This window comes from Mustela putorius, unplaced genomic scaffold, assembly GCF_011764305.1.
Source record: "Mustela putorius furo isolate JIRA1106 unplaced genomic scaffold, ASM1176430v1.1 tig00004007_pilon_pilon_pilon, whole genome shotgun sequence".
In the NCBI taxonomy this organism is placed as follows: Eukaryota; Metazoa; Chordata; class Mammalia; order Carnivora; family Mustelidae; genus Mustela; species Mustela putorius.
In genome coordinates this window covers 1,341,878-1,368,394 of record NW_025422145.1, presented here as the reverse complement: position 1 = coordinate 1,368,394, position 26,517 = coordinate 1,341,878, and the positions used below count along the sequence as shown (strand labels likewise).

The 26,517-nt window shown below is 48.0% G+C and overlaps 1 protein-coding gene across 2 annotated transcripts in view; it reads right to left on the bottom strand.

The window, feature by feature from the left end:
• Positions 1-4,078: 4,078 nt before the first annotated feature.
• The window catches only part of SYT17 (synaptotagmin 17), an 85,806-nt gene continuing 63,367 nt past the window's right edge, over positions 4,079-26,517 (bottom strand). For both annotated transcript variants that reach the window (XM_004750308.3, XM_004750307.3), the window contains exon 8: positions 4,079-5,429. In XM_004750308.3, coding sequence (XP_004750365.1) covers positions 5,233-5,429 — 197 coding nt within the window. In that variant the 3' untranslated portion in view covers positions 4,079-5,232. The remainder of the gene's footprint in view (positions 5,430-26,517) is intronic.

Below are 26,517 nucleotides of genomic sequence, written 5' to 3'. Positions count from 1 at the left end.
ATCCAACATGATGATTCAATACAGGCATGCGCAGTGCATCGCTCCTACAGTTGAACTGATCAACGTAGCGTCTACTCATACGGTTACCTTCTTTCTGGTGGTGAAAGCCCCTGAAATCTACTCTCTTTGCCAATTTCAGCATTCAGTCCGGTATCATTATCTGTCTTTATTATGCCGTGCATTCATTCTCTGCACTCATTCATCCTACATTTTTGTAACTTAAACTTCTACAAAGAGCCAGACAGCAAGTGTTTTTGGCTCTGCAGGCCACACGGACTCGGTCTCAACTGATCAGCTCCGCCATAGACTATAGGAATGCGCCCGGCACGCTTCCCACAAAACTTCATTTAAAACAAGCAGCAGGCTAGATTCAGTCCATGGGCCAGAGTTGCCAACCCCTGCTTTAGACCAAGTTTACTAACCAGAAAGTAGGTAATTTCCTTATTTAACAAATCAATCTTTGCTATCACTTAGAGGTTGTAGAGGTCTCCTTGTAACATCTTATATGGATCTTCTGCCTTCCTAAAGTCTTATTTATTGTGTGATGGCATTCTGTTTCCTCCTGTCCCCAGATCCACATCCACCCACACTGTGTTCACGGTGGTCTGAGGATTCAGACCATCTGCTTTCCCTACTTCTCTCTCCTATCTATCTATCTATCTATCTATCTATCTATTATCTATCATCTCCATTAGTTTCTTACCTTTTAAATAATACTGTTTAGGGGCACCTGCGTGGCTTGGTGGGTTAAAGCCTCTGCCTTCAGCTCAGGTCATGATCCCAGGGTCCTGGGATCGAGCCCCGCATCAGGCTCTCTGCTCAGCAGGGAGCCTGCTTCCCCCTCTCTCTGCCTGCCTCTCTGCCTCCTTGCAATCTCTCTGTCAAATAAATAAATAAATAAAATCTTAAAAAAAAAAATACTGTTTATATACCAATAAATCAAAGTTCCCTGCGCCCTCACCACCATTATAAAAGGGACAGTGGAGGCTAGTTCAATTTCATGGCTTTCCCTTCAGGCGCCTGTTGCAGTATGGCCAGATGCTGGTTACGTAATACCACAAGCCTCAGTTTCCTCATCTGCAAAATGGGAACAAATCAATGCTTGCCCCATACAAGTGCTTAGAAAAGTGATTGACATGATAAACACTTAATATACATTAGCTGCCATTAGATCACGATGCAACCTTCGAGGATACTGTAGAGGAAGGTATACAGTCGAGCGGTCAAACCACCTCCCAAAGAGTAACCGCTGTCAACCTCGAGGGCGATGCCATCCAGTTTTGTTTTCCTAGGCATTTATTTTTAGTTTTTAGATAATGGTGATCGTTCCTGAGTTATTTTTTTAACATTTTATTCTTTAAGATTTATTTGAGATAGAGAGAGAGAGAGAGATTGCCCATGTGTGCATGGGGGCGGGGGAGGGACAGAGGGAGAGAGCCTTCAAGCAGACTCCCCACTGAGCACACAGCCTGATAAAGGTCTCCATCCCACCACCCTGAGAGCATGACCTGAACCGAAATCAAGAGTCAGACACTTAACGAATGGAGCCACCCAAACGCCCCTAAGATTTTAAGTCATCTCTACATTCAACACGGGGCTCGAACTCACAACCCCAAGATCAAGAGTCACATGCTCTACCGACTGAGCCAGACAGGGACCCCAATCCCTGAGTTATTTTCAATGGTCTTCTTGAACATGGAAAAAGGCAGGTAGCCCAGTGACGGTGGAAGACAGGTCACCCAGGAAGGAAAGGAATCCCTCTTTCCTCCTCTGCTGTGATTCCCAGTGCTACAGAAGAGAAATATCAGAGCTCCAGACAGCTGTTCCTGGCGCACTAGGATACAGTATGTCTGAGGTTCTGTCACCTCCTGGGGGTGGACTGAAATCCCGAGGGGCCCTGGGGTCCCAAGAGACATGATAACTCAAGAATTGGCTGTGAAAACAGACTCAGCTTTCAGACTTCACCCCACCGCTCCTGCCCACCTCCTCCCTTTGAACTTGGGTCCAAAGACAGTGTGTAGATGGTCTGTGACTCTCCTTTCCCATCTTCTATTTGAGGAGGAGGAGGAGGTTGCTAATGAGAACAAGCAGGTAGCCCACGACAGGGCACCTGGAGCCCAAGTTTCTATAGAAACCAAGTCATTCCTTCACCTTCCAACACATTTCCCTCATCTCCTGACAAGACTCTCTCCTTGGAGACATGGACAGCTCTGACATCCATCCTACAACTGTCCCCTCCGGCCAACCAGCAAACATCGCCTGATGTGCACCTTGTAGGAAGAGCCAGCAGGTAGCTTGTGTGAAGACTGCAGCCATTATCCAGGCTGGTCCTCGTATGAACCGTACGGGGTAACAACAGTCACCCGAGTTTCAGACAGGGAAGTCTAGCATGTGGTTAGCCATAGCAGCTTTGCACTCATCTTAGGCACAGATGGGGTGGCTTAAACGCCAGGAATTCATGGTCTCACAGTTCTGGAGGCCCGAAATCCAAAATCAAAATGTCCACAGGGTTGGTTCCTTCTGAGGGTTGTGAGTGACAGATCTGTTCTGGTCTCTGCCATTGTCATGTAGACGGCCATCTTCTCCCATGTCTCTGCCCATCATCTCCCCTGTGTGTCTGTCTCTGGGTCCTAGTCCCCCCACCCCAACTTTTTTTTTATAAGGTCACCAGTCATACTGGATTAGGGCCCCGTCAATGGCCTCACTTCAACTTGACTACCTCTGTAAAGACCCAATCTCCAAAAAGGTCACACCCTGAGGTACTGGGGGTCAGGCCGCCATCTTTTTTTGAGGGGCCACAGTTCAGCCCATAACAGGCTCTCAAGTCCCACAGGCCTGAACGGGTATCCTACTCTATCACTTACTGGCTGTTTAATCTCATCTTCCGTGTGGGCTTCTGCGTGAGGACTGCATGAAACGTTTGGCACTTCCCGTGGTGCTTAGTCAGCCCTCGTTACTACTGATGAGGGAGGCAGATGCTGGGGATTCTCCACCTCAGCTCTCAGGCCATCTGACTTTCCCCGTGGCTGTGGCACATGCAGACGCAACACCTGGACGAGAACCTGACCCTCCCACCTGCCACCCCGTTCTCTGCCTGGCGATTTCTCGGTGCTCCTGAAACTTGCTCGGCCCACACAGGATAGTCCGGAAGTGCCAAACATTTCATGTCTCCAGGGGCAACCCTCAGGCCCTGAAACATAAGCACCGGGGGTTAAAGTACCCCAGCTTCCCTGTCATGATTATTCTCAAGTGTATTCTCCGGGGTCCCCGGCATGGCTGCGCCCCAGCTGCCCAGTGCTAGCCCAGGCAGCCTTCAACTACTTTTCTCCTTTCTCTGTCTTGTTCTTCCATTTAATGCTTCCTGGGGTCCCCTTCCCGGTAAACAAGCAGCACCCAAGTTCTTGCCTCCAGGTCTGCTCTCGAGGTACCCTGACATAACGAGGAGAGAGTAGCTCAGAGAAGTTACGTGACTTGTGCAAGGATACAAGGTTAGGGGGCAGGTGAGTCCACGATTTGAACCACGGCTTCTTTGGCTCCAGACCCCATGGGCTCGGTCACTGGTGTTCCCTCCTCTCGAGTGCCCAACACCTGCTATGTTCCTAGGCCCTCACTCTCTTTGTTCTCTCGTGCTTTTATGCTCTTCCTTTTTTAATTTTTTAAAAAAGATTTTGTTTATTTGACAGAGAGATTGAGATCACTAGTAGGCAGAGAGGTAGGCAGAGAGAGAGGAGGAAGCAAGCTCCCCTGCTGGGCAGAGCCTGACACAGGGCTCGATCCCAGCACCCCGAGATCATGACCTGAGCCGAAGGCAGAGGCTTACCCCACGGAGCCACCCAGGCGCCCCTTTTCTCCTCTTCTGTACAACCACGATAAGGAAGTCATTCTGTAGAAAAGGAAAATGGCTTCCCTCTTTTTCTCTTGAGAAGCTTAACCTAACCTAGCCCTCCTGCCATCCCCCTTGACCTCCAAGCCATATCAGGGCTCTGTGTCATGGGGACGGTTTGTTACGCAGCAGGGGTAGCCGAAACACCTCGCACTCTTCGTGCCCCAGGTTCAGGAAGAAAAAGATACTCAAATGCATGGCACAAATAAATCATCTTTAATTTCAATAAATAGCTCCCTGTTATATCAGACAAGAGGCTGTGGGAAAGATACAGAAGCATCCAACAGGGAGAGATATATTCTAACTGCACTAATTCCTTAGCATGAGAAAAATGACTTTGGTTCACACACAAACACAGAGAGATGCTCAGAGTATGACAAGGAAGGAGTCCTTTCGGATGGGAGTGTGGTGGCCGTTTTAATCCAGGTAACTGCTTCTGCAAGTCTTCCATGTGCCACAATCACCATGAATCAGTCCAAAAAAGGTTACTTTTGCTCTATCGCATTCTATTTACTTGACATACACACATGCTGTTACTGAAGGTGGGGCCTTGACAGACAGGAGGAAACCGGGTGAAATTTCACTGGGGGGCGGGGCAGAGAGAAGGGAATGCTCAGGACTGAGGTCCTGCTGACCACCTTGCTCACTGGGCGGACACACAGGGACACACATGAGAACATTCCCCATGGGGAGGGTGGTTCTTAGGAATAAGCTAACACAAGGACAAATTCAGTCAAGCCAGGGAGGTTTCTTATAATGGAATATTTTTTGAGGCCATTTGGTTTCTCCAAATAGTCTGATCTACCACGTCCACTAAAGAGAAGACAAAGTACTTACACTTTCGGGGAAAGGTATCAGGTTTGAAGAACCCCAGGGAAGAGGAGCCTATTCAGAAGCCACCCAATCGGCTGGTGTGCCTTTTGGGTGTGGGCGTCGGGCCTCCCACACACTGGCCAAGCTCCTGGAGAGTTTCATCTCAATGGAGGCTGGCACCCTTGGGGAGGCCCTTTCTCTGGCCTGAGGGTTTAAAGTGCATTTGGGGGAGGGGTATCAACAGTAGCAAGCACTGTCAGTAAGTCTCACAGCAGAGCCCACTCAGCTCATGACCTAGAGATGGAGTTTCCAGAAAGTTCTCAGGCTTTGCTCATTGAGGGCAACCATTTTGTGTTTAATAGTCAGCTTCCTCTCAGTTCTGAGAGGATTTAGTGTGTGTGTGTGTGTGTGTGTGTGTGTGTGTTGTGTGGATGTCTTCGACATGTGACACGTTTTCTTTCTGTCTTAAATTTTCTTTCTTTCTTTCTTTTTTTTTTTTTTTTTTAAACAACTGAAAACTGCTTTTGCCGCAGCCCTCAGGTCACCTCCAGCGAGGCAGGAGACACGCGGTCACACTCGGCCCGGGACCTCAGGCTGTGCCACTGCTCCACGGCCGTGCGGTGAGTGTTCAGCATCCGCCGCCAGTGGTTGGATTCGGAGGGGCCCGAAGAGTACTGGCCGATGACAATCCTTCCGATGAAGTCATTGCTGCTCTTCATGTTGTGGCCAAACACTGGGGAGCCAGAGGGACGAGGGCGGCGGGGAGGAGGTCAGAGAAGGAGAGAAACGGGACAGGGAGGCGGGAACAAGACAGAGGTCGTTAGTCTACTCGTTCCTCAACTCAGACACTGGGCTTGTTGCTTTTAGGACATCATCTGTTTCCCTTCATGGGAAGAACGCCCCACTTCCCTCATCTCATGCGCCTGTAAGTCCCTTCGCTCCAGGTATACCAGATGGTCGGCCGTTCCTCGCCACGCCAGGCACGTTCCCGCCTCCTGGCCTCTGCAATGACAGTTCCTGCTGCCAGACAGCTGCGTCCCCCACAACAGACAACTTTAAACTCATGGCCATTGCCCTACCGTGCTGTGTACAGAGCACCACAGCTGGGGAGTTCTACGGGGACAGTCAGCCATCACTGAGTCTGGTTGAGTAGTTAACCCGGGGTTTCTCAATGGCGGCCACCATGAACGTTCCTGGTCACAGGAGCTGTCCTGGGCACAATGCTGAGCAGCACCTCAGGCCTCTATGCACTCGATGCCATGAGCACCCCCCTCACCAGCTGTCACAATCCAAAATGTCTCCAGATGGGGCCCAATGTCCCCTGAAAGGCCAGTTTATGCTGGAGAAGAGCCACTAGGTGAAGCCGTGGGCCACAGGCCAGACATCCTCGGTGACCATTAGGCTAGCTCTGCGACCTGAGACAAGGGAAGGAATCTCCCTGAGACTCAGTTTCCTCCTAGGTTAAAGAGGACTCTTGCCAGTACTTTACTTCAACTGTCACTGTGAGATTTTGAGGAGACAATTTGTGTAATGTCTCAGCACATGGTACCTAGATAAGCACTCAGTGAAGGTTATACTGCGATTCTGACCCCAAATTTCTGTCTGGTGGAGCCTTTTATAAAAGAGGCTTTATGTTTCCTCTGTGCCAGGCAATGGAGGCAAGTTCCTGAGAGAAATGGCCATGGCGATTTCTTCTACCCCTTGTCGTACTGCGTGTCTCTTTGGAAGGCTTCTCTGTTAATTCCGATGCAAGCTTAATTTGTGTCTTTCAAGCCTAATGAGATGGTTAGCTTGATTTATCTTCCCAGCCAAGTTCTGCCTAATTCTTTATCTGCGTGTGGGTAGTCCGGGCATGCCATCTCGCTAACGGGAAAGCAGGCTGCGTCTGTGTTATAAATGAAGGAGGACTGCAGAACGGGAAATATCACAGATTCACCCAGCATGAGCCGAGCAAAAGCGGGCTGGATCCCAGGAGGGAAGCCGATTATCAAATAAACCAGCTAAAATATGCAGCCAAAAACAGAGTTTGAATGCTAATGAGCCTCTATTCTCCCCCATGGGGCTCACATCAAGAATTCTAAATGATAAAAATGGGGGAGGGGGCGAATGGGGGGGGAGAAAAGAAAAGTGGAAAAACAAAAACAAAACCAAAACCCCACCCATGGTCTAAATACCAAAAAGACCCAGGGTGAACAATCAAGCCCGCTACCACTCTGGTATCCAGTACCTGTCAGCAACGTCGACAAAAATTGGACCCTGTATAGTTTTTGTAACTTGGTGAAGTGTTCGGTACACACAGGGGAATGTTTACATGAAGATCCCTTGTAGAAGGGGAAAACTAGGACAGGAATCTTCACTTAATAAACAACATTACTAAGGAGCTCTCTAAGGCATTCCAAGTTTTGTTTTGTTTTTTTTGAAGATTTTATTTATTTATTCATTTGTCAGAGAGAGAGAGAGAAAGAGGGCACAAGTAGGGAGAGAGGCAGGCAGAGGGAGAAGCAGGCTCCCCACTGAGCAGGGAGCCTGATGCGGGGCTCCATCCCAGAACCCTGGGATCATGACCTGAGTGGAAGGCAGACACAACCGACTGAGCCACCCAGGCATCCCTTGAGGTCTTTTTTTTTAAAAGGTAACACTCAGGTTTGTTTTGAACGACGCCTAGTGGGCAGTGTAAGGTTTGAAAACAAATTAAATGAAAATAAGTTACTGGAGTCCCCTTCTCTGGGGGCCTTGGTAAAGCAAGATCCTAGCAGGAGGCCATTCCAGGCTCTTTTTTGGTGTTCTTCCTTGGGGGTAAAATGTTCTATCTTCCTATGCCTCTCCAAAGCTCAAAAATGAAAATGCAGAAACATCCTCAGAGATGAGTGTACTTTCCCCTCAGAGATGAGTGTACTTAGGAAAGGAAATCTCAAGCTCTTCCATGTATTGTTGGTGTAAGAGGAAGCTGGTTCAACTTTAAGGAGAGGTTCACAGTGGCTACTCAAAATAAAAATGTTGTAACTTGTGATCCAGCAATTCTATTTCTAGGAATTTATCCCATAGAATTATCTGCACAAATGGACAAAGATATACATACAAGGATATTCTCTGAATATTAGATATTGGATAATACCTGGGTATTAGAGCCTCTAAGCCAAATCTGGTCCACTACCTGTGTTTTGTAAATAAAGTTTACTGGAACTTAGTCCAACCCATTCACAATGTCTACGGTTGCTATTACACTACAGAAGCAGAGTTGAATAGGTGCAAAAGAGACTGTGTGGCCCACAAAGCTGAAACTATTTTCTGTCTGGCACTTTATGGAAAAGTTTGCCAACTCCTGACCTAGAACATTGTGAGAATGAAAAATGTAAATAACAAAAAGTGTCCACAAAGAAGTGTACCTGTGGCTGTGGTGCCCTGTCTGCCCCCTCAGCCTACCCTAGAGGCTATCCCCCCAGCTCTCAAGCACCCAGAGCCCTCGCCAGTCTACACCAGCTATGCCTTATGGTGGAGTCTTTGGGCCACTCAACAGCAGTTTGACTGCTGCAGGGGCTGGAGACTGGAGCCAGCCACTTGGATGCCTACAGGACAGATCGCCTCATCGATATCTGATGCCAACGCTTGTGTGAACCTCCCTAGATGGCAATCCTTCAAGTGCGTCTCCCCACATCATTCCTGGGACAATGAAGTGCTGTCCTCACAACTCCACTGGGAGAGGGCAACTGGAAACTCATTACCTGTTCTTTCCTGTACTCTGCCCTCTGTGCCTCTTTCCTTTGCTGATCTTGGTCTGTTTCCTTTTTCTGTAATAAACTGTAACCATGAGTGTAATAGCTTAGCTAAGTCTGTGAGTCCTTCTAGTGAATCACTGAACTTGACAATCTCGGGGATCTTCTAGGCTGCAGTGACCCACTCATCAAGTATCCCCAATTAGCTTGCCTCCCTTTTCCATTCTCTTAGCAGTACTTCCTGGGGTCACCTCCTTCATAGCCTACTTGAACCCAAATCATTGTCTTAGGATCAGCTTTAGGACACACCCAGACAAAGACTGGCGGAAACTAATTAAATCGTTTCTGATGTAATAATACCATGGAAACCAATGTTGCTGTCAAACAAGATAGATCTCTCTCTCTCTCACTCTCTCTATATATATATGTGAAATAGAAAAATCTCCAAGACATATTGCCAGGAAACAAAAGCAAGTTGCAAAATAGTATATGTAAACACAATCTCTTTTTTGTTTAAAAAAAAAAAAGTTAATATATAGAATAGAAAACTATCTGGAGGAATTTCACCAAACTGTTAAGAATGGCTCTCTCTAGGGAGGGGAAACAGGGAACTTTCTGCGTTTGGTATTGTGCAAGTATGGTTTGCACTTCTTACAGCACATACCGTTTTGGAAAGAAAACAAAAGAAAAAAAAAGTTGTCATTAGAGAATCCACATCTAAATCGCCAGAAGGGAAAGAAGACTAAAAGGAAGTCTAATATCCTACGCTCCTTTTCCCCACTTGCAAAGTTACTCGGTGTGGTGAATCACTTGGCCCTTGAAAGGTAGGAGCTCCTAAGTGATTCAGCCTTTCGATGGGAAGCAATTGCGCTGTGACCATCTGAGTTAATTGGCAGGCTTCGGCACTTGCAATTCACTTGGTAAAGTTATGGCAATCTTAACAGACTTAAAAATCGAACATTTGAAATTCAAATTATAATAAAGTCAAAGCTGAATAACACTAATGACTTCTATGATAAAAGTCCCCTGGGAGAATGTCAAGATTTGCCATCTCTGTAAATTCCAGGGGAGCATGTTGCTGGAGAAATGGGGAATTAAGACCGGATATCTACAGAATCCGGAGAGGGGCTCAGAGACACAGCGCCAGAGGCCCCTAGCCCCCCATTTGACAGATAAGGAAACCGAGTCACTGAGCTAGTTGGTGATACAACTTGAAGTATTTGCAGCAAATACCCTGGGAAGGAAGCCAACTTTTTTGTCACTAGATCCCTACTGTCCTCCTCCTTAGAGACAATCACAATTAGAAATTTTGTTGCAAGTCATCCCCAAATATCCCTACTGGTGGTTACAGGGGACTCCTTCTACTGCAGTCATAGTGTCATAGTGTCATTGCAGGACCATGTACCCTAGTCATCTGGAAGCAGCTTCCCAACACCCACACAATCCAGAGAGCAGCACAAAGGCATTGCAACCATCAGAACAGGTTCAGAATTCATGCACGAAACCCATGGAGAGGGCTCCCCACGTTTCCCCCGAGAACCTACACACTCTGAATACACTCGGTCATCTCATTTCCCCCTCTGCAGTAATTAATTTTTTAATTTAATTTTTCCCAAGATTTTATTTATTTATTTGAGAGAGAAAGCACAAGCCAGGGAGAGGGGTAGAGGGAGAGAGACAAGCAGACTCCCCATCATGCAGGAGGCCCGAATTGGGGCTTCATCCCAGGACCCTGAGCTCATGACCTGAGCCGAAAGCAAGAGTTGGACACTTAGCTGACTGAGCCACCTGGGCACCCCAAGAAGTTTAAAAAGTACAGCAGAACGGGGCCATTTGGTGAAGGGGCAAACAGCCCTGTATTCACTCAAAGAGCCAAAGTATACTCAACCATATCATCATTTATTTTTATAGTCATGACTCAATCAGTCAGAAAGCTCAGGGCTCTGGTTAATGGGTCAAAGGAGGTGTGACAAGTTCTCTATCAAACACAGTAAAAAAATGTGAAGCCTTTTTTTAACATCAAAGGGGAGTGGATTCAGTCAGCGGAAGCTGAGCTCACACAAAACCCTTTAGTGCCCCTCCCTGCAAGGTTACAGAGTAGAGCAACCTTCCCGCCCAGCAAGGCGCTTGGTTACTGGTCACTGTGTTCCCTCCCTAGCCTCAACAAATCTCAATTGCTCTGATGCGACAGTCTCAGAGGATGGCCCTCCGTGCAGAGAGACAAGCCACCAATGTCCAGCTCTACCCTCAGGGCTTGGGTACTCCTGGAATATTCCACTTTCTGGAATTTAAGACTCAACTATCTCTAAAGAATGACCAATCTATTTCTGTGGCACCAATCACCATGCCAATTTAGGTGAGGGAAACCTCTTTGGCTAAACCAAAGCATGCTGAGAGGCACCCGCTGGGCTCAGGGACCAGGTTTTGAAGGAGCGCAGAGACTAACACTGCTTTATTAAGCACCTACTATAGGGGCGCCTGGGTGGCTCAGTGGGTTAAAGCCTCTACCTTCGGTTCAGGTCATGATCCTAGGGTTCTGGGATCGAGCCCCGCATCAGGCTCTCTGCTCAGCAGGGAACCTGCTTCCTCCTCTCTCTCTGCCTTCCTGTCTGCCTACTTGTGATATCTGTCTGTCAAATAAATAAAATCTTAAAAAAAAAAAAAAAAAAAAAGCACCTACTATATATGTATGGCCTGGGGCTAAGCACGTCATGTCGGTTAACTTGCCAAATCTCCCTGTCCACGCTGTAGGGTCTCCTCCCCAGCTGTGACAACTCAAAGGTACCTCCAGACATCACTGTGCATCTCAGAGAGCATCCTCTAACCCTTCTCCACCGAGAACCACTGCTCTAAGACAGCTGCTACCACTGGCCCATTTTACAGCTGAGGGGATGGAGGCCCAGGGTGGTGCAGAGGGAGACTGCCCACTGCTCCGGTCCAAGCCTCGGTGCCCTGAGTGAGTCAGGGGCAAGCTGAGGCTTTCACATGTTGATCCTTGCTGGGAAAATGAATCTGTCCTTCCCCGCAAGAGCTAAACTCTTTTGGTTGCTAATTTAGTTTGCCAAGGCAGCCGGTCTGGAAGGGAAGCTGGATGACTTAGCATGTGGGTGTCATAAACACTGCAAATTAAAAGAAAAAAAAAAAATCTCAACAGCTCCCCATTTTGCATATTTGGTTCCAAGGTAATACCCCCACATGCAGCTTCGAGGCTGATGGCACAGTGTAGGGGTGCCCCAGGTCATGGTCAGAACCCCATCTCATCACAGGCCCCACTTGGGTACTGAGTTGCACTACTGGTCCATTTCTGGGGAAAAAAAATGCATGAAGCCAGCAAAAAGTTGTTTCCCAGTCTTCCCTAATTCCTCAGCATGGAGGGATCCCCACACGTCACCTGGATTTTCAAGTTATCTCAACCCTCGGAAAAGCCCCATAGCAAAGTCCTTGTCCCTCTTCCTCCTGTGCCTCCTCTCCAGGAGCCAGCTCAGATACACCCCCCAAAGATGGTACCCATTCTCTTCTCAACTTTTGCAAAACTTTCTCAGCCTATAGCACTCCCTCTTTTTTCTTCTTCTCTCTGAAAGCTGGATGCTGTTTCAGGTGTTTCTTCAAAACAAGATCAATCACAGCCTCTGCCTGGGCCTCAGTTTACCATTTATACAATGGTGGGTTTATGTAGGTTTTAAGGCCCTCTTCAACTCTAACATTTCTTTGGTTCTAAGAAGTTTCATCTGTGACTTCAGAGTGAGGTTTCACATTTCTGACTATGAGACTGATCAATATTCTTATATGATTTAACTTCTCCCCAGAATTTATTCTGAAATGTGACATGATATGAGGATCTTCTAAATAGATTTATTTATCCCATAGCTATCTATTGTCCTTGAACATTACTTCCCCGTTACTTTATGATGTATGTTAACTATTAAAATTTTTACACATAATAGTATTTGTTTTTGAGCGACATTTTTGCATAAATCTGTCTTTATATCAGCACCATAATATTTTAATGATTGTAGTTTTATACTATCTTATAATCCAGAGGGCAATTCTCCCCACTCAATACTCTAATTTCTCACAAATATGTTATTTCTGATGAAATTTATAATCACTTTTGATAGTTATTACCTTACTCTCTGTACATTATGTTTAGTTACAAAACTAATGTATGCTTATTATAACAAAAGCAAGTAATGCAAGAGTAAACATACACACACACAAAAAGAGTGAGGTTTCATCTGGGCGCCTGGGTGGCTCAGTTGGTTAAGTGACTGCCGTCAGCTCAGGTCATGATCCCAGAGTCCTGGGATCGAGTCCCACATCTGGCTCCCTGCTCCATGGGGAGTCTGCTTCTCCCTCTGACCTTCTCCCCTCTCATGATCTCTCTCACTGTCTCTCTCACAAATAAATAAATTAAATCTTTAAAAAAAAAAAAAAAGAGTGAGGTTTCATTTTGTGATTCATAGCAGCTGCTCGGACAGAACATTTTCCTCCATGTTTTTCCTTCCAATGGTCAAAATGAAGAGTTTAGGTAACAGTATTATTGTAATTAAAAAACAGTAATACTAGGACCCCTGGGTGGCTCAGTGGGTTGAGGGTCTGACTCTTGACTTTGGCTCAGGTCATGGTCTCAGGGTCATGAGATTGGGCTCTAAACTGGGTGAGGAGTCTGCTTAAGATTCTCTCTTTCAAAAAAAAAATGCTCTCTTTCCCTGTCCCCCTGCCGCTCCCCCACCATTCCCCCTTGTTCATGTGCACACACACACATGTTCTCTCTCACTCTCTAAAAAAAGAAAAAAAAAACTCCTCAAAAAACAAAACCAGCAATACCAAATTCTGAGTCCTGTATGCTAGGCACCGAGAAGAGTAGTTTATATACATTTTTTCACTCAATCCACACCATAGTCCTATTAGGGAAGGTACCTTTTATATCCTTTTGCAGACGGAGAATGTGAGGCTTGTAGGGGTTTGGAGGTTGAGCGCCCGAGGTCACAGAGCCTGCATGCGGCACAGTACGGACGGACACTCAGAGCCCAGCAACACTTTGACATCTCTTGTCTCAGAAAAGTCTCACCCATTCCCCCATCCACTGAGCCCGCTGTATGACAAAAACAAGACCTGGAGCAGAAATACATTGCATGCATGTGTGTCAGAAGGGCAGTGAGCCCCCCACGATGGCCTGTAGGGCAAGAGGCGTCAAGAGTCAGACCGAGCCTCGGAAACCCCTTGCGAAGGGGCCACAGTGGAGACCGTCCCATCGTCTCTGCGGGGCCCAGCAGGGTCAGGTTTGCCTCCATCATCTGAATGGCCTCTTCTTCAGCTGGCCAGCAGACACAAAAGCTGTCTTATGTCTCCAGACTAGTGCTATGAAAACTGTCACAGTGGCACCTGACACTTACACAGCACTGATCACGTGTCAGCCCCCGTTCCATGGATTCGCGAAGACACCAAATGATTTTATCCACATGTCTATTCACAAGGAAGTTGATCATTATCTCTTGGGTCTAGAGCTCACACACCACCACCCTGGCCCGCTTTCCTGAGGAGGGCCTGGAGAGAGCCCTGAGCACGGGCTGGGACGTCACCTCGACTCGCTGGGTTTGCCTTCAGTCCTCTTAGCCCACTGAAAGCACAAGGCCCAGAGGAGAGGCCTCTTGTGGCCAGATCTTTAGGAACTACCACCGGATTAAAGTGAGTTGTTTGATTCCATTAACACAGGGGCTCTCAGCTGGCCCCATTCTGCTCCCCAAATTGACTGTGTAGGAGACACTTGGATTGTCACCACTAGAGAGGAGATGCTGCTCGCCATCCTACCGTACTCAGGACAGCCTCACAATAATCTACCCGCCCCAAATGTCCACAGGCAACGGGGCTGAGAAATGCTGCCTTCAGGGGAAAGCATGCGACCTGGGGTTCCCCTTCATTAATCCACCATCATGAACTGGGGAGTGGAGGAAGAGGTCTTTGAGGGGAGAGGGGCAAGAGGTCGCCATGGCTTCTGGATGAGGTCTCTTCCTCCTTCCTCAAGACCCAGGAGTCAAAAGACTGACATTCCTTTTAGGGCACCTGCGCGGCATGGTGAGTCAAGTGTCTGACTCTTGGCTCCGGCTCAGGTCGTGATTTCAGGGTCATGAGATCGAGCCTGGAAGGGCAGAGTCTGCTTGAGACTCTCTCCCCCTCGGCTCTTCCTCCCCCCACCTCTCTCTAAATAAATCTTAAAAAAAAAAAAAAAAGATTAAAATCCCTTTTAAAACTCCGTTGGACCGCGGCTGGGCCGTTTCTTTACTCCTCTGTGTGGAAACTGAGCCATGCGGAGCCTGCGTTTATCAAGACGACATATGGGTTGAAGCATCACTTTCAGATCTGAATCACACCCGTCTAGAAGGAAGCATTTAGAAGTGTGACGATAACGTAATGTGCTTGTTTTTACACGAACAACCAAAATTTGTCTGTCTGAGAGAGAACCACCCTTGTACACTTGTCTCAGAGACGCTGGCATTGCTCAGGGGGAAATACTACAAACCAGCTTCAGAGCCTGCTGCAAGACACCTGCTGAAGCTTCCGGGGGATAATTAACCAAATCTTCCCCCTCTCTGTCCTCTGAAATAACTGAGGAACAACTGGGAAAACAAAGGAGAAAGACCGCCGACGTGCGAATCCCTGGGAAGGCTCTTAAAAAAATACTAGTCCCCAGACCCCAGCCCAAGAGGTTCTGTTGATGGGTCTGGGGCGCAGGGGACTGGATGCCAGTGCTTTTCACAAGCTCCCCGGGAAGTCTCATGGGGTCAGGTTAGGTACACGGTGTTGGCTGCAGAGCAACGTTATCAGCAGGATTGGTAGTTCAGTTGGATTGTAGGAAGGGGCCTGACCCTACTGTTTGTTCCCCTGGAATTAAACTTCTCTGACCAAACACAATGCAGGCCTCGTCGGGGCATGGGCAGGCCTGACCAGCAGGCTCAGGGAAGGGGCTACAGAGGATGCTCTCCGTTGTGGGCTTGTAGGTCCCAGCGAGGAGAGGAGGGCTGGGAGACCCTGAACACCTTAATCCCATCCAGCAGAAGACCGTGGACCTTCAGATGGGAAGCTTACCAGGTCCCAGTCAGGTAAGTCAATTCCTCCCTGGGCAAGTAAATACAAGATAACAGAGAATAAAGCAAACAGTAAAATGAATAGAGGCACCTAGCTGGCTCAGTCCATTAACTGTCTGCCTTTGGCTCAGGTCAAGATCCCAGGGTTCTGGGATCAAGTCCTGCACTGGGCTCCCTGCTCAGCGGGAAGCCAACACCTCCCTGTCGCTCTTCCCCTCCTCCTCCTCATGCTCTCTCTCTCTCTCTCAAATAAATAAAATTAAGAAAAAAAATAAAATGAATAAAGAAAGCCCAGAGGTGTTACTTTAGTACAAGGATAGGCAGACTTTTACCATAAAGAGCCAGACAGTAAAGATTTTAGGCTTCAAGGGCCTAGAGTCTCTGTCCCAACTCCTCTGCCATTGTAGAAGAAAGAAGCCACAGCCTATATGCAACTGAAGAGCCATGGGAGTGGCATAAATATATATATTTGGTCTCTGCCCCCACTTTCTGACACAAAGCTCCTAAAACTCTTGTAATTTCCCAAGTGATGGGGTGATAAGAGCATCTCGTGTTATAATATTTGGTCTTAGTCCCGGGATCATGGCCCAGGAGCTTCGAAGTCCCACGGAATCTTCAAGTGATGCGTGTCTTCTCGTATACTAATGAGATGGTCGGTGGCGGAGGTAGCCAGATAGTTTCAGGATGGGAGCTGCTGCCAGAAAGACCAAGGCGTGATTAGAGGGTCGGACCTTTCAGCCCATTCCAACCCCCAGCCTCCAGAGAGGGGAGAGGGGCAGGAGATGGACTTAACCACCAACAGCCAACGGTTTCATCAATCATGCCTATGTAATGATTTTCTCTATGCTAAACTTCAACAAAAAGTCAGCTTTAAAAAACAGATGAATGGGACTAATGTTTGTAACTGATCTTGAAATGCTTGAAAAAAAATATGAACTGAGAGACAGAGGTATGGATAGATGTGTGGTAAAGCAAAGAGCAAAATATTCATTGTAAAATCTAGGTGGTGGGAATATGGGTGTTGACTGAATAATTCTTCCAATATTTTTTTAAAGGTTCTCCCTAAAATGTTGAGATCGTAAAAAACGAACACACAAACTCAACTGGTTTCACTTTCATGGCTGTTAACCTGTTTTGTTTTGTTTTTTAAGTAGGTTCCATGCCCAATGTGGGGCCTGAACTCATGACCCTGAGGTTCAGAGTCCCAAGCTCTACTGACTGAGCCAGCAAAGCACCCCCATTAATCTGCTTCTTTATGCCAGAGAAATATCAGTTTTTAGGTCTGTGTGGCGACCCCACCCACAGACTGGTCATGGAGTTGTTGAATCCCAGACCAGAAGGGAACCTGGTGAGCCACCGGGGACACAGGAATGAACAAGGCTTCTCTACCTGGAGAGATGCCAAGCAGTGCCTGGTGGGTCCTGCCAGGTTATCCCAATGACCACAATAACCAGACCACATGTGGCCAGAACACTGTCCTGGGCCTGAATGGAAGGATCCAGAACCCTGATATTCCGTCTGACCGCAATAGCAAACAAATGATTCAAGTCTACTTTGGACCAATGAACACACTGGATCCTGCTCCGGGCAAGCCCCTCCCTTCCACAGGTAAAGCCCATGAAAGATGTCCCATACCATGAGTCATCCAAGAAATGCAAAATAAAATCACATCCACATGTTTTATTAAAAAAAAAAATTTTCCCCTTGGTTTTGTTTACTGAAGTATTTTTTTTCCTAGAATAAAATCCACCCATTTTAAGCACACAATTGGATGAATTCTGATGACTGATGGAAATCATTTAACTACCACTACAATCAAGATAGAGTTCTCTCTCCCTAAAAAAAGTTTTCTCTTAGAAACAAACAAACAAACAAACAAACAAAAAACCCCTCTTTCCTGACCCCAGTGGGCCAAGTTTCATTGTCACTAGAATTTCATAAAAATAGGATCATATAGTATAGACTCATTTGCACTCATTTAGTTTACTGTTTCTGAAATTCAGCTGTCTGTATGTGTATTCGTATTTTATTCTTTTTTATTGCTGAGTAGGATTCAAAGATACAATGTATCACAATTGGTTTATTCATCCAAGATGGGCACTGGGTTTATTCAGTCAATAATGGGCATTGGGGCTGTTTTCAGTTTTTCAGTTTTTTGCCCATTACAAATAATGCTGTTAGGAACATGGGTGTACACGACCTTGTTGGACACCTGTTTTCATGTCTCTGGGGTAAATCCCTTCTACTTCCAGCAGCATCGCTGGTTCGTATGGTCAATGTGTGTCTAACTTTATGAGGTCACGGCATCTGCTTTGCAAAGTGCTTATCGCCGTCTGCCATTCTCACCTGAAACATAGTAGAGTCCTAGCGGTCCCACTAGGTCCCACTGTGGTTTTACCTGGCATTTCTCTCTTTTCCTTAAGATTTATTTATCTGACAGAGAGAGAGAGAGAGCGAGCGAGCACACCAGCAGAGGGAGTGGCAGGCAGAGGGAGAAGCAGGCTCTCCACTGAGCAGGGAGCCCAATGCAGGGCTTAGTCCCAGGACCCTGGGACCATGACCTGAGAGGAAGGCACAGGCGCTTAACCGGCTGAGCCACCCCGGCGCCCCTTTACTTTGCATTTCTAATGACTAATGAAGTACAGCATCTTTTCAGGTGTTTCTTTGCCACTGCTGCGTCTTCTTGCAAAGTGCATCTGTTCAAATCTTTGCCACTTTTTTACTGGATCCTAGACTGTTTATCTTGTTCTTGAATTACTCAATTTCTTTATATATTCTGGATATAGGCTCTTCATTGGATATGTTTTACAAAAAATTTCTCTTGGGATGTGCTTTGCTCTTTTATTTTCTTAACTACATCTTTCAAAGGCAAAAGTTTTACATCTTGATCAAGCCCATTTATCACGTTTTCACTCGTTTCAAAATAAAATAATTGCACACCCTGGGCTTTTGAAGCCAGGGACCAATGTGGAACTGCTTTGCCTAGGCCAACTGAGAGATGAAAAACTAATCTAAGACAAATTTGGGTGGGGGGGTAAAATGAATGCCTGTGATTTTTTCCCCATATATGTGAAGTATTAAACAATACAGAATTAAAAATCAAAATGCTTTTTAAAGGTAAAAATTTAACATCTCATAGTTGTTCAACACTTCATAATCTTCAAAGTCTGTTTATTTCTGCCTTACAAGAATCCTTTTTGTGGGGGGAAAGGAGTTAGGGCCTTTGTGGGCCATAAAGGTGTAAAAAATTCGCCAAAGTCATTTGTTTCAAACGCATACTGCAAGAAGACACAAGAGTAAAAATTGTTGTCACTTTTTTGGGGGGACTGCAGATATTTTAAAATTAATTTATTTATTTTAGAGAGAGAGAGCAGGGGGAGGAGCAGAGGGGGAGGGAGACAAGCAGACCCCCGCTGAGCAGGAAGCCCAATGTGGGGCTCGATCCCAGGACCCTGAGATCACGACCTGAGCCAGAACCAAGAGCTGGATGCTTAACCAACTGAGCCACCCAGATGCCCCTGCACTGCCCATCTTGACGACAGCTATCCAAATGGACAAACATACATGCTTCAGCCAAGCAAGCCCCACCGGTGTGTTTTTAGCTCATGGTACACTGAACATACCCACGCAGACACGCCGAGGGTGACCACCCCAGTAACGTTCCTAAAGGGCAAAAAAACCCCCTCTGGAACGAATCCCAATGTTACCAACAGGGGACTAATTAAATACATTCTTCAACTCCTGGACTTAACGAAGTATCACGCGGTCATTAAAAATAATGAGGGGGAATGCGCACTCCGCGTCAGCCACACCGATCCCGCGCGCTCTCCCTCCCACCTAAGAGCTCTGGCCCTTGATATTCTTTTTGGCTGCGATGCTCTTCCACGTGGCCCATCTCCCACCTCCTTCCCATCTTGGCTCCAATGTCACCTTCTCCGTGAGGCCCGGCCATCTTAGAAAAAGCTGCCATCCTCCCCCAACCTTCACGATTCTGTTTCCTCCTTAGCACGGAACTGCGCCAGACAGTTGCTTTGTTTACTACCTGACTTCCCACATTCAGGAAGTCATCTGATGACACCACGACTGTTGTCTCATTTGCTCACTACTGTATCCACAGCACCTGGCCTGCGTATGTGTAAACATGCCAGCATGGAAAAATATCCCCGATCTAGTGTATGAAAGGAGCAAGCTGCACCAAAGTAGATCTATTCTGGACACTAACACTAGTGGACAGAGATACACACACACACAAACACACACTCCTGTACACCTGCTCCCATACACACGCACACACGGGCACATTTTCACACACACAGAAATGTATCTGTTCTTAGAGCGAAGGCTTGTGAGGAGTGATTACCTTTATGTAGGAAGAATTAGGGTTTTTTACTTTTTAGTCTACTCTCTCCTATATGGTTGCACGATATACACACATATATTCATACGTATGTATATATGTCTGTATAAATATATACTCCTTATCATAACAACACTGAAAATCCACCAGAACCCCTTTTTCCCTTATAAACCCTCGGTGTCACCATACACAGGTGACAGGCACCCACCACAAGGTGGGGAGGAGCAGAAACGAGATTTAAACATCCTGAGCGGGCTCCCCACCCCCTCTCCCACGGAGCCAGGCTGCGGGCCATCTGTCCAGGTCACACCACCGGGGAGACGAGCTCGTGAGCCAAGCGGACAGGTTCTGTCTGCCCAAATTCTTATGGAAGCTGGGAAGCCATTTGAAAAATCTGCACAGATGAGCACAGATTCCCTCGGGTTTCTGCCCCTGAATTCTTCACACTCAGGCAGCCAAAGAAAAACTGCTAGAAATGCAGAGAGGAGAACAGGTCGTCAGGAGAATCAACAAGCCTCCGAGAGGGGCAGGACTGGGGCAGGACTGGGGAAGACTGGCTCGGAGCCGACACCCCTTCGCCGACCCTGCTCCGCAGACTCGGAGACCAGCAGAGACCACTGCCCAAGCTCGGGGGTGTCGCCACTGCGGGATGTGGGTGGTGGCTGGTCCATGCACTGTGGGATGTGAGCAACATCCTTGACCTTGACCTACGACATGCCAACAGTGCGCCTGGAGTTGTGACAACCACGAACGCTTCTGGACGCCGCTGGGGGACAACATCAGCCCAGCCGAGGGCCCCGGGTCTGACGACTTGCCCACGTCAGCAGGTGTCCAGTGCTTCACAGCCTAAAGGTTATGTGGCGAATTCACTAGGAGGTCTGCTCTCGTCAGGCGGAAGTCCCCGAGGCTGGGGACGCTCATGGCGAACTCAGGGCCATGGGGGGGCTTGGGGAGGCAGTGGACCAGGCTTGTTCGGGGCCCAGGATGGCTTTTATTTGCCTCCATGGGTAGCTACGGCAGAGGTGGCTGTGAGGTCACCAAAGTCTTTTCTTCCCAGACTATAAAGCCAGCCTCCCCCGCAGGAAGTTGTAGCCGAGAGGGTCGGAGTGGAAGTGGAAGGGATATTCCCAACTTCTAGACCCAGCCTATTAAAACTTCCCACACAATCCTCCCCTCTCTCCCTCTGCTAACCACCAAGGCCCATAAAGATGGCAGAGCCACAAACCGGACAGGGCCCGGCTCGCTGAGTCCTTGCACGGAAGGCCACTCGTGAAAGGCCCCACAGACACCAGTGCACAAGCAAGAGATCAGCTCTGATGGCGGTAAACCCCAAACCAGCATGGCCAACCCGCGACAGCAGCCTTTCCTGACCTCGGCTAACACAGGAACATCTAACAAGTCAGCTGAGTTTGTTTCCTCCTCTGTAAAATGGGTATAACACTGGTACCTCTCTCATTCAGTTGTTGTGAGGATCAACTGAGAGAGTCCTTGGGGCTGTGCCTGGACTTACTAAGCCTTAATGGAGGGGGCCTCTATTAGGAGTGAGAAGACAATGTACCCCCGAATCCCTGCCCTTCCCATTACCCCTTCTGTGACTTCTTTTCTGAGTCACGCTCAATAACCTGGGGAAGGATGATTTGCCCCAGTCCTCAAATGCCTGAGAGACATACAGAGGCTTTAGGGAAACTTCTGGTAGGAAGGCTGGGGACCGTTATTTTCTCACACAGCTGTCCATGCATGTCCGAAGCGTCCTGGCTCTTCCTTACCAAAGATTCCACTGAGAGGCCACGGTGACCTTGAATAAAAATGCAAGAGGATCCCACAGACGAATCAACCTTAAGGCTGTCCTTCTTTTGCTTTCTCCATCCCCGATAAAATTAAGCAAGATAAAACCTAAAAGCCGGAGCACCTGGGGGGCTCAGTCAGTTAAGCATCTGCCTTCTTCTCAGGTCATGATCCCCGGGTCTGGGGACTGAGCCCCATGTCAGGCTCCCTGCTCAGGGGGGAGCCTGCTTCTTCCTCTGCTGCTCCCCCCGCTCGTGCTTGTGCCCCCTCTCCTGTCCTCTCAAATAAATGAATAAAAATCTTAAAAAAAAATTCTTAAAAAGACCTAGAAGCAAACACGTTCACAACTTTGGCCCTGAGCCAGTGGACAGTCTTCCTGGGCCTGCTCTGTAACTCAGGATCACAAAGAGCATGGCCACGGGTTAAGCCCCCAAAGACCCTGCCTCCCCTGGCCAGTGCGAGGGCACCACACAGAGCAGGAAGGCCGACCCCTGTGCCCACTCTGCTGATCTTTCACCCACCTGTTTGTGGGCGAGTAATGCCCTCGGCCAGGCAGTCTCTAGAAATGATTGCCATTACAAGCCAACGACTTCCTGCTTTAGTGTGGGGGCTGGGAGCTAGGCAGAAACCCAGGGGAGCAGTTTTCACATCAACTTACACGCAGGGAAAGAGAAAATTACACCCACTGAGCATCTGCTATGTGCTAAGTATCCCCGCACACATATTATCTCACTCCTTCGTGAAGGCAGAAGCCACATCTGTCACGTTCACTAGTTTCTCCAGTGCCTAACAGTCTTAGGCACACAGTAGGTGTTCACTAAATACTTGTCATCTGAGCTTACCATGACCCCTACTTATTGCTCTGGATCTCACGTGTAATTTACTCCCTGCATTAACTATGCTCTGGCCACTTTCACCTTTTTACTCACTCTGCCCCAGGGCCTTTGTACTTGCCAATTCCTCTGCCTAGAATACTCCTCTCCCTGATCTTTGCACAGCTGGCCCTTTCTCAGCTTATATTGCCCAGTTTAAAGGGATGCTCCAACCCCCGTCACCGCAGTCCATTACTACTTAGGTATTGATTTGTCTCACCCCAACTAGCATGCCAGTATCAAGGAAGAATTAATTATTTCTGCTTTTCTGCTATTTCTCCAGCAACTAGGCACTGCACTTCAACATAATAGGGGCCTGATAAAGATTCGAGGCTGTGTAACTCAGTGATTGAGAGCCCAGATTCTGGACCCACATCACCTGACTTTGAATCCTAACCCCAGGTCCTGGGGCACACTACTCCTCCGAGCACTGCCTCAGTTTCCCCAATCATAAAATGATGGTAATTCCTACATCACAGAGCTGCTCTGAGGATTAAATGAGTTAATGCATATATGTCTGCTGTCATTTTTAGAGACAGAATGAGCCATCTCAAGGTAGATCTTAGATGCGTCCAAAAGACAGAAAACGCAGGCTCCGTGAGACGAAAAGGTCCTGCTTGGGTTGATTCAGCAACCAAGCTCTTTCGGACCTGGTTCTCTGACACCTAAGCCGAAGCTATTTTCACAAGGTTTCTCCAAGATGTAGGGAGAGAAAGGACACCCAGCCGGTGCCCCACGGTCCCTAGCCTTTTAAAGGTTAAGCCTTCGCCCCACTGACTGGCGGCTCGGGGCGGGAGCAGTAGAGAAGGCAAGGGACAGAAGGGCTGTCCGGAAAGGATATTCTTGGTTTCTGATTTCGTCCATGTGGCAGCCTTCATCTCACAGCCACTAGGCTCTGGCCCTGGCTGCTGAACCCAGCTGCTTCTCGCCAGCTTGGGGACCCAAGGCAAAGCTGAACCTGACCTTCACTGGCTCCCCTTTCGCGCTCCCAGCTAGGGCTCTGCAGGGACACGTGTGGCTGGACAAATCCCCAGCCCCCTGATGCTTTCCCCCATGGGGAGGTGCCTGGAAGGAGGCTCCATCCAAAGGCACCAGAGTCATTAAACAGCCACACAAACGGAGTAAAGCTCCCAGGAGCCCTGGCAGCTGGACTGGTCTTTAAAGGCTGCCACCAGACCCCAAAATGAATGTTTAAGATCCAGCCAAGTTTTACCACCTGGGTGGATGGTTTTGGCAGCTCAAGGAGCTCTCTGGAGGAAAGGTGAGGTGGGGGTGCCACGTGGGCTCTGTGCTCTGCCAGGAGAGCTCCAGGGTAGCTGGGGTCTGCTTCCATCTCCTGACTGCTTGGCTGGCTTTCCACCTCTACCCACGTCCAGGTTCGATGCCACAATCCACTGAGCCCTCACTAAGGGCCAAGCACTATTCTAAGCACATTACATACTTCATTTCTCTTTGTCCCTACGACACCCTAGGAGAGGGGGGGCTGAAATCTACTGACGAGGAAATCCTCATTCAGAGGGTTAAGTAGCTTGCCCAAATAGAGCACTGTCCTTTATATCTGATCCATGAGCCCTTTCTGTTGACTCTGCCTGCTACATTATTTCCCACTGAGTACCTTCTCTGAAACCCTTCTGCTACCTCCCTGGTCCAAGCCACCATGCCCTCCCGCTTAGACCAGCGTCCCAGATGGTCTCCTGGGTCCCCCTCTTGTCTCCCGACAACGCCAATCTCCATTCAACAGCTGGAGGATACTTTAAAAGAGGATCATAGCACTTCCTTGGTCAAAACCCTCCAAAGGTTTTTCTAGGCACTTAGGGGAAAAAAAAAAAAAAAAAATAGAGCTTCTAATCTTACAGGCTCTAGTCAACCTGCCCGGTGCTACTTTTCCAAACTCACACTGCCTTCTGTGCTCTGGACATATTGGGGTAACATGGGAGAACGGATGAAGTGTCTTCTTGCTATTTGAAGAGTGATCTTTAGACCCCAGCATCAGCGTTACCCAGAGCTTACTAGAAATCCAGACACTGGGATGCCTGAGTGGCTTAGTGGGTTAAGCTGCTGCCTTTAGCTCAGGTCATGATCCCAGGGTCCTGGGATGGAGTCCTGCATCAGGCTCCTTGCTCGGCGGAGAGACTGCTTCCTCCTCTACCTCTGCCTGCTGCTCCCCTGCTTGCGTGCGCTAACAAGTAAATAAAATCTTAAAAAAAAAAAGGAAAGAAATCCAGATGCTCAGGTCTCTTCCAGACTTACTGACTCAGAATCCACATTTTGACAAGGTCCCCAGAAGATTCCTACGCTCATTAAAGCGTAGTGGTTAAGAGTGAGGAAGACTTTGGAACCAAAGAACTTGGGATGGAAGCCTGGCCCAACCACTCACCAGCTGGGTAACTTGGCATCAGGGACTAGCTACTTCCTGCGTAGTGAAGAGCTCATCTTATCCAAAGAGAGACTTTGGCTCTATACCCCTGGCTCCTTGGAGGTGATTTCCAGGCTCGTGGAATATCTGGTAAAGGTGTCTGGAGACCAAAGGCCAGCTCCCCGAGAGTACAGGATTGAGCCGCAGCAAAAACTCTGGATACCTAAGGCTCAGGTGGCAATTCCCTTTGCTGGCAATATTCTGTGCACATGACCCAGTCGGTAAGCAGGAGGAGGTAACACCGTCCATGACTCCATGGGGACAAAATAATTGAAAGCTCCACTTCCCATCCTCCGTGTGTCTCTTCCCTGGGCTGATTTTAATCTGCATCCTTTTGCCATCCTAAAAATTACAGATCTAAGAAGCACCTTCCTGAGTCCTGGGAGTCATTCTCATGAATTACTGAAACCGCATGGGTTCAGGGACCACGCGTGTCCAGCCAGCTGGACAAAGCCAGCGCAGTCTTGTGAGGACCAGGCCCCCCGACTTTGCAATTAGCTCCACTCTCTGTCATTCCCTTCGCTGAGCTTCAATCTCCCCAGCTGAAAAATGGCTATAGAGCAGCTCGCACCTTCCACGTTTATCAAAAGATTAGAGGAGATAATGAACGCACCCGAGTTCCACGATAAACACAAGTACGATGTCCCCCGTGGTTTGGTCAAGGAAACGGAGGGTCAGAGAGGCAAAGCCATTTGCCCCCAGTCAGAGACTGAAGCTCGGTCTGACTGACCCGAACCCTGGTGTGATAGATACTGTCTCCTCGTGACTTGCTATTGCTTTCCGGGAAGGTTCTGCTGAGCCCACGGTCCAGCAACCTGTTAAGGAAGTTGTGGGGCCTTTGGGGTAAGTGGCCCGCCGCGGTACCTCCTGTTTCTCCTCGCTCCTCTTTTCGGGATTCGCATGACACGAATACTCGGCTGAGTCAACGTTGCTCCATAGGTTTCTTTTTTCCCCTTCTGTTCCTCTTTTCCCCCAATCTTTTTATTCTGTTGCTCATCGTGTGTACTTTCTCTCCGTCTATCTGTACGTTCCTTAACTCTTTCCTCTAACATCTGCCACGGACCCCATCCAGTGAACATTTTATTCGATTTGAAATTTTCTACTCAAGTTCTTTTCTTCTGTTTCTCTACCCGCAGCAGCCTCCGTCTCAGCATACTTTTCAAGAGGATTCACCCTGCCTTCTTGGCGCATGGTAACAATCACCGCTCTAAAGTCTGTGTGACCATCCCACCGTCTGGGTCATCCCGTGGTGGGTGCCCGCTGATTATGTTTTCTCTGAGAATTCGCCAGACTAGACCGGTTCTTTATGAATCAGGTTGTTCCAGATGGTATCCTGGACATCTTGAATATTAGAAGACTCTAGGTCTTGCTTGAATCCTACTAAATATATGGACTTTTTTTTGGCTGTACCAGGCAACTGAGTAGGTTGGCTTCAGACCACATGTTCTAACCTGCCTTCGAGGAGCTGTTAGGCCAAAGTTTTTTCAGTTTTCAAAGGGTCCTCAAGGGTCAGCCGCAGACCGGGGCGGTCATCTACACTATAGTTCAGTTCTCAAAGTCTCTCTTATACTGGTCAGGGTCATATCCACTCTG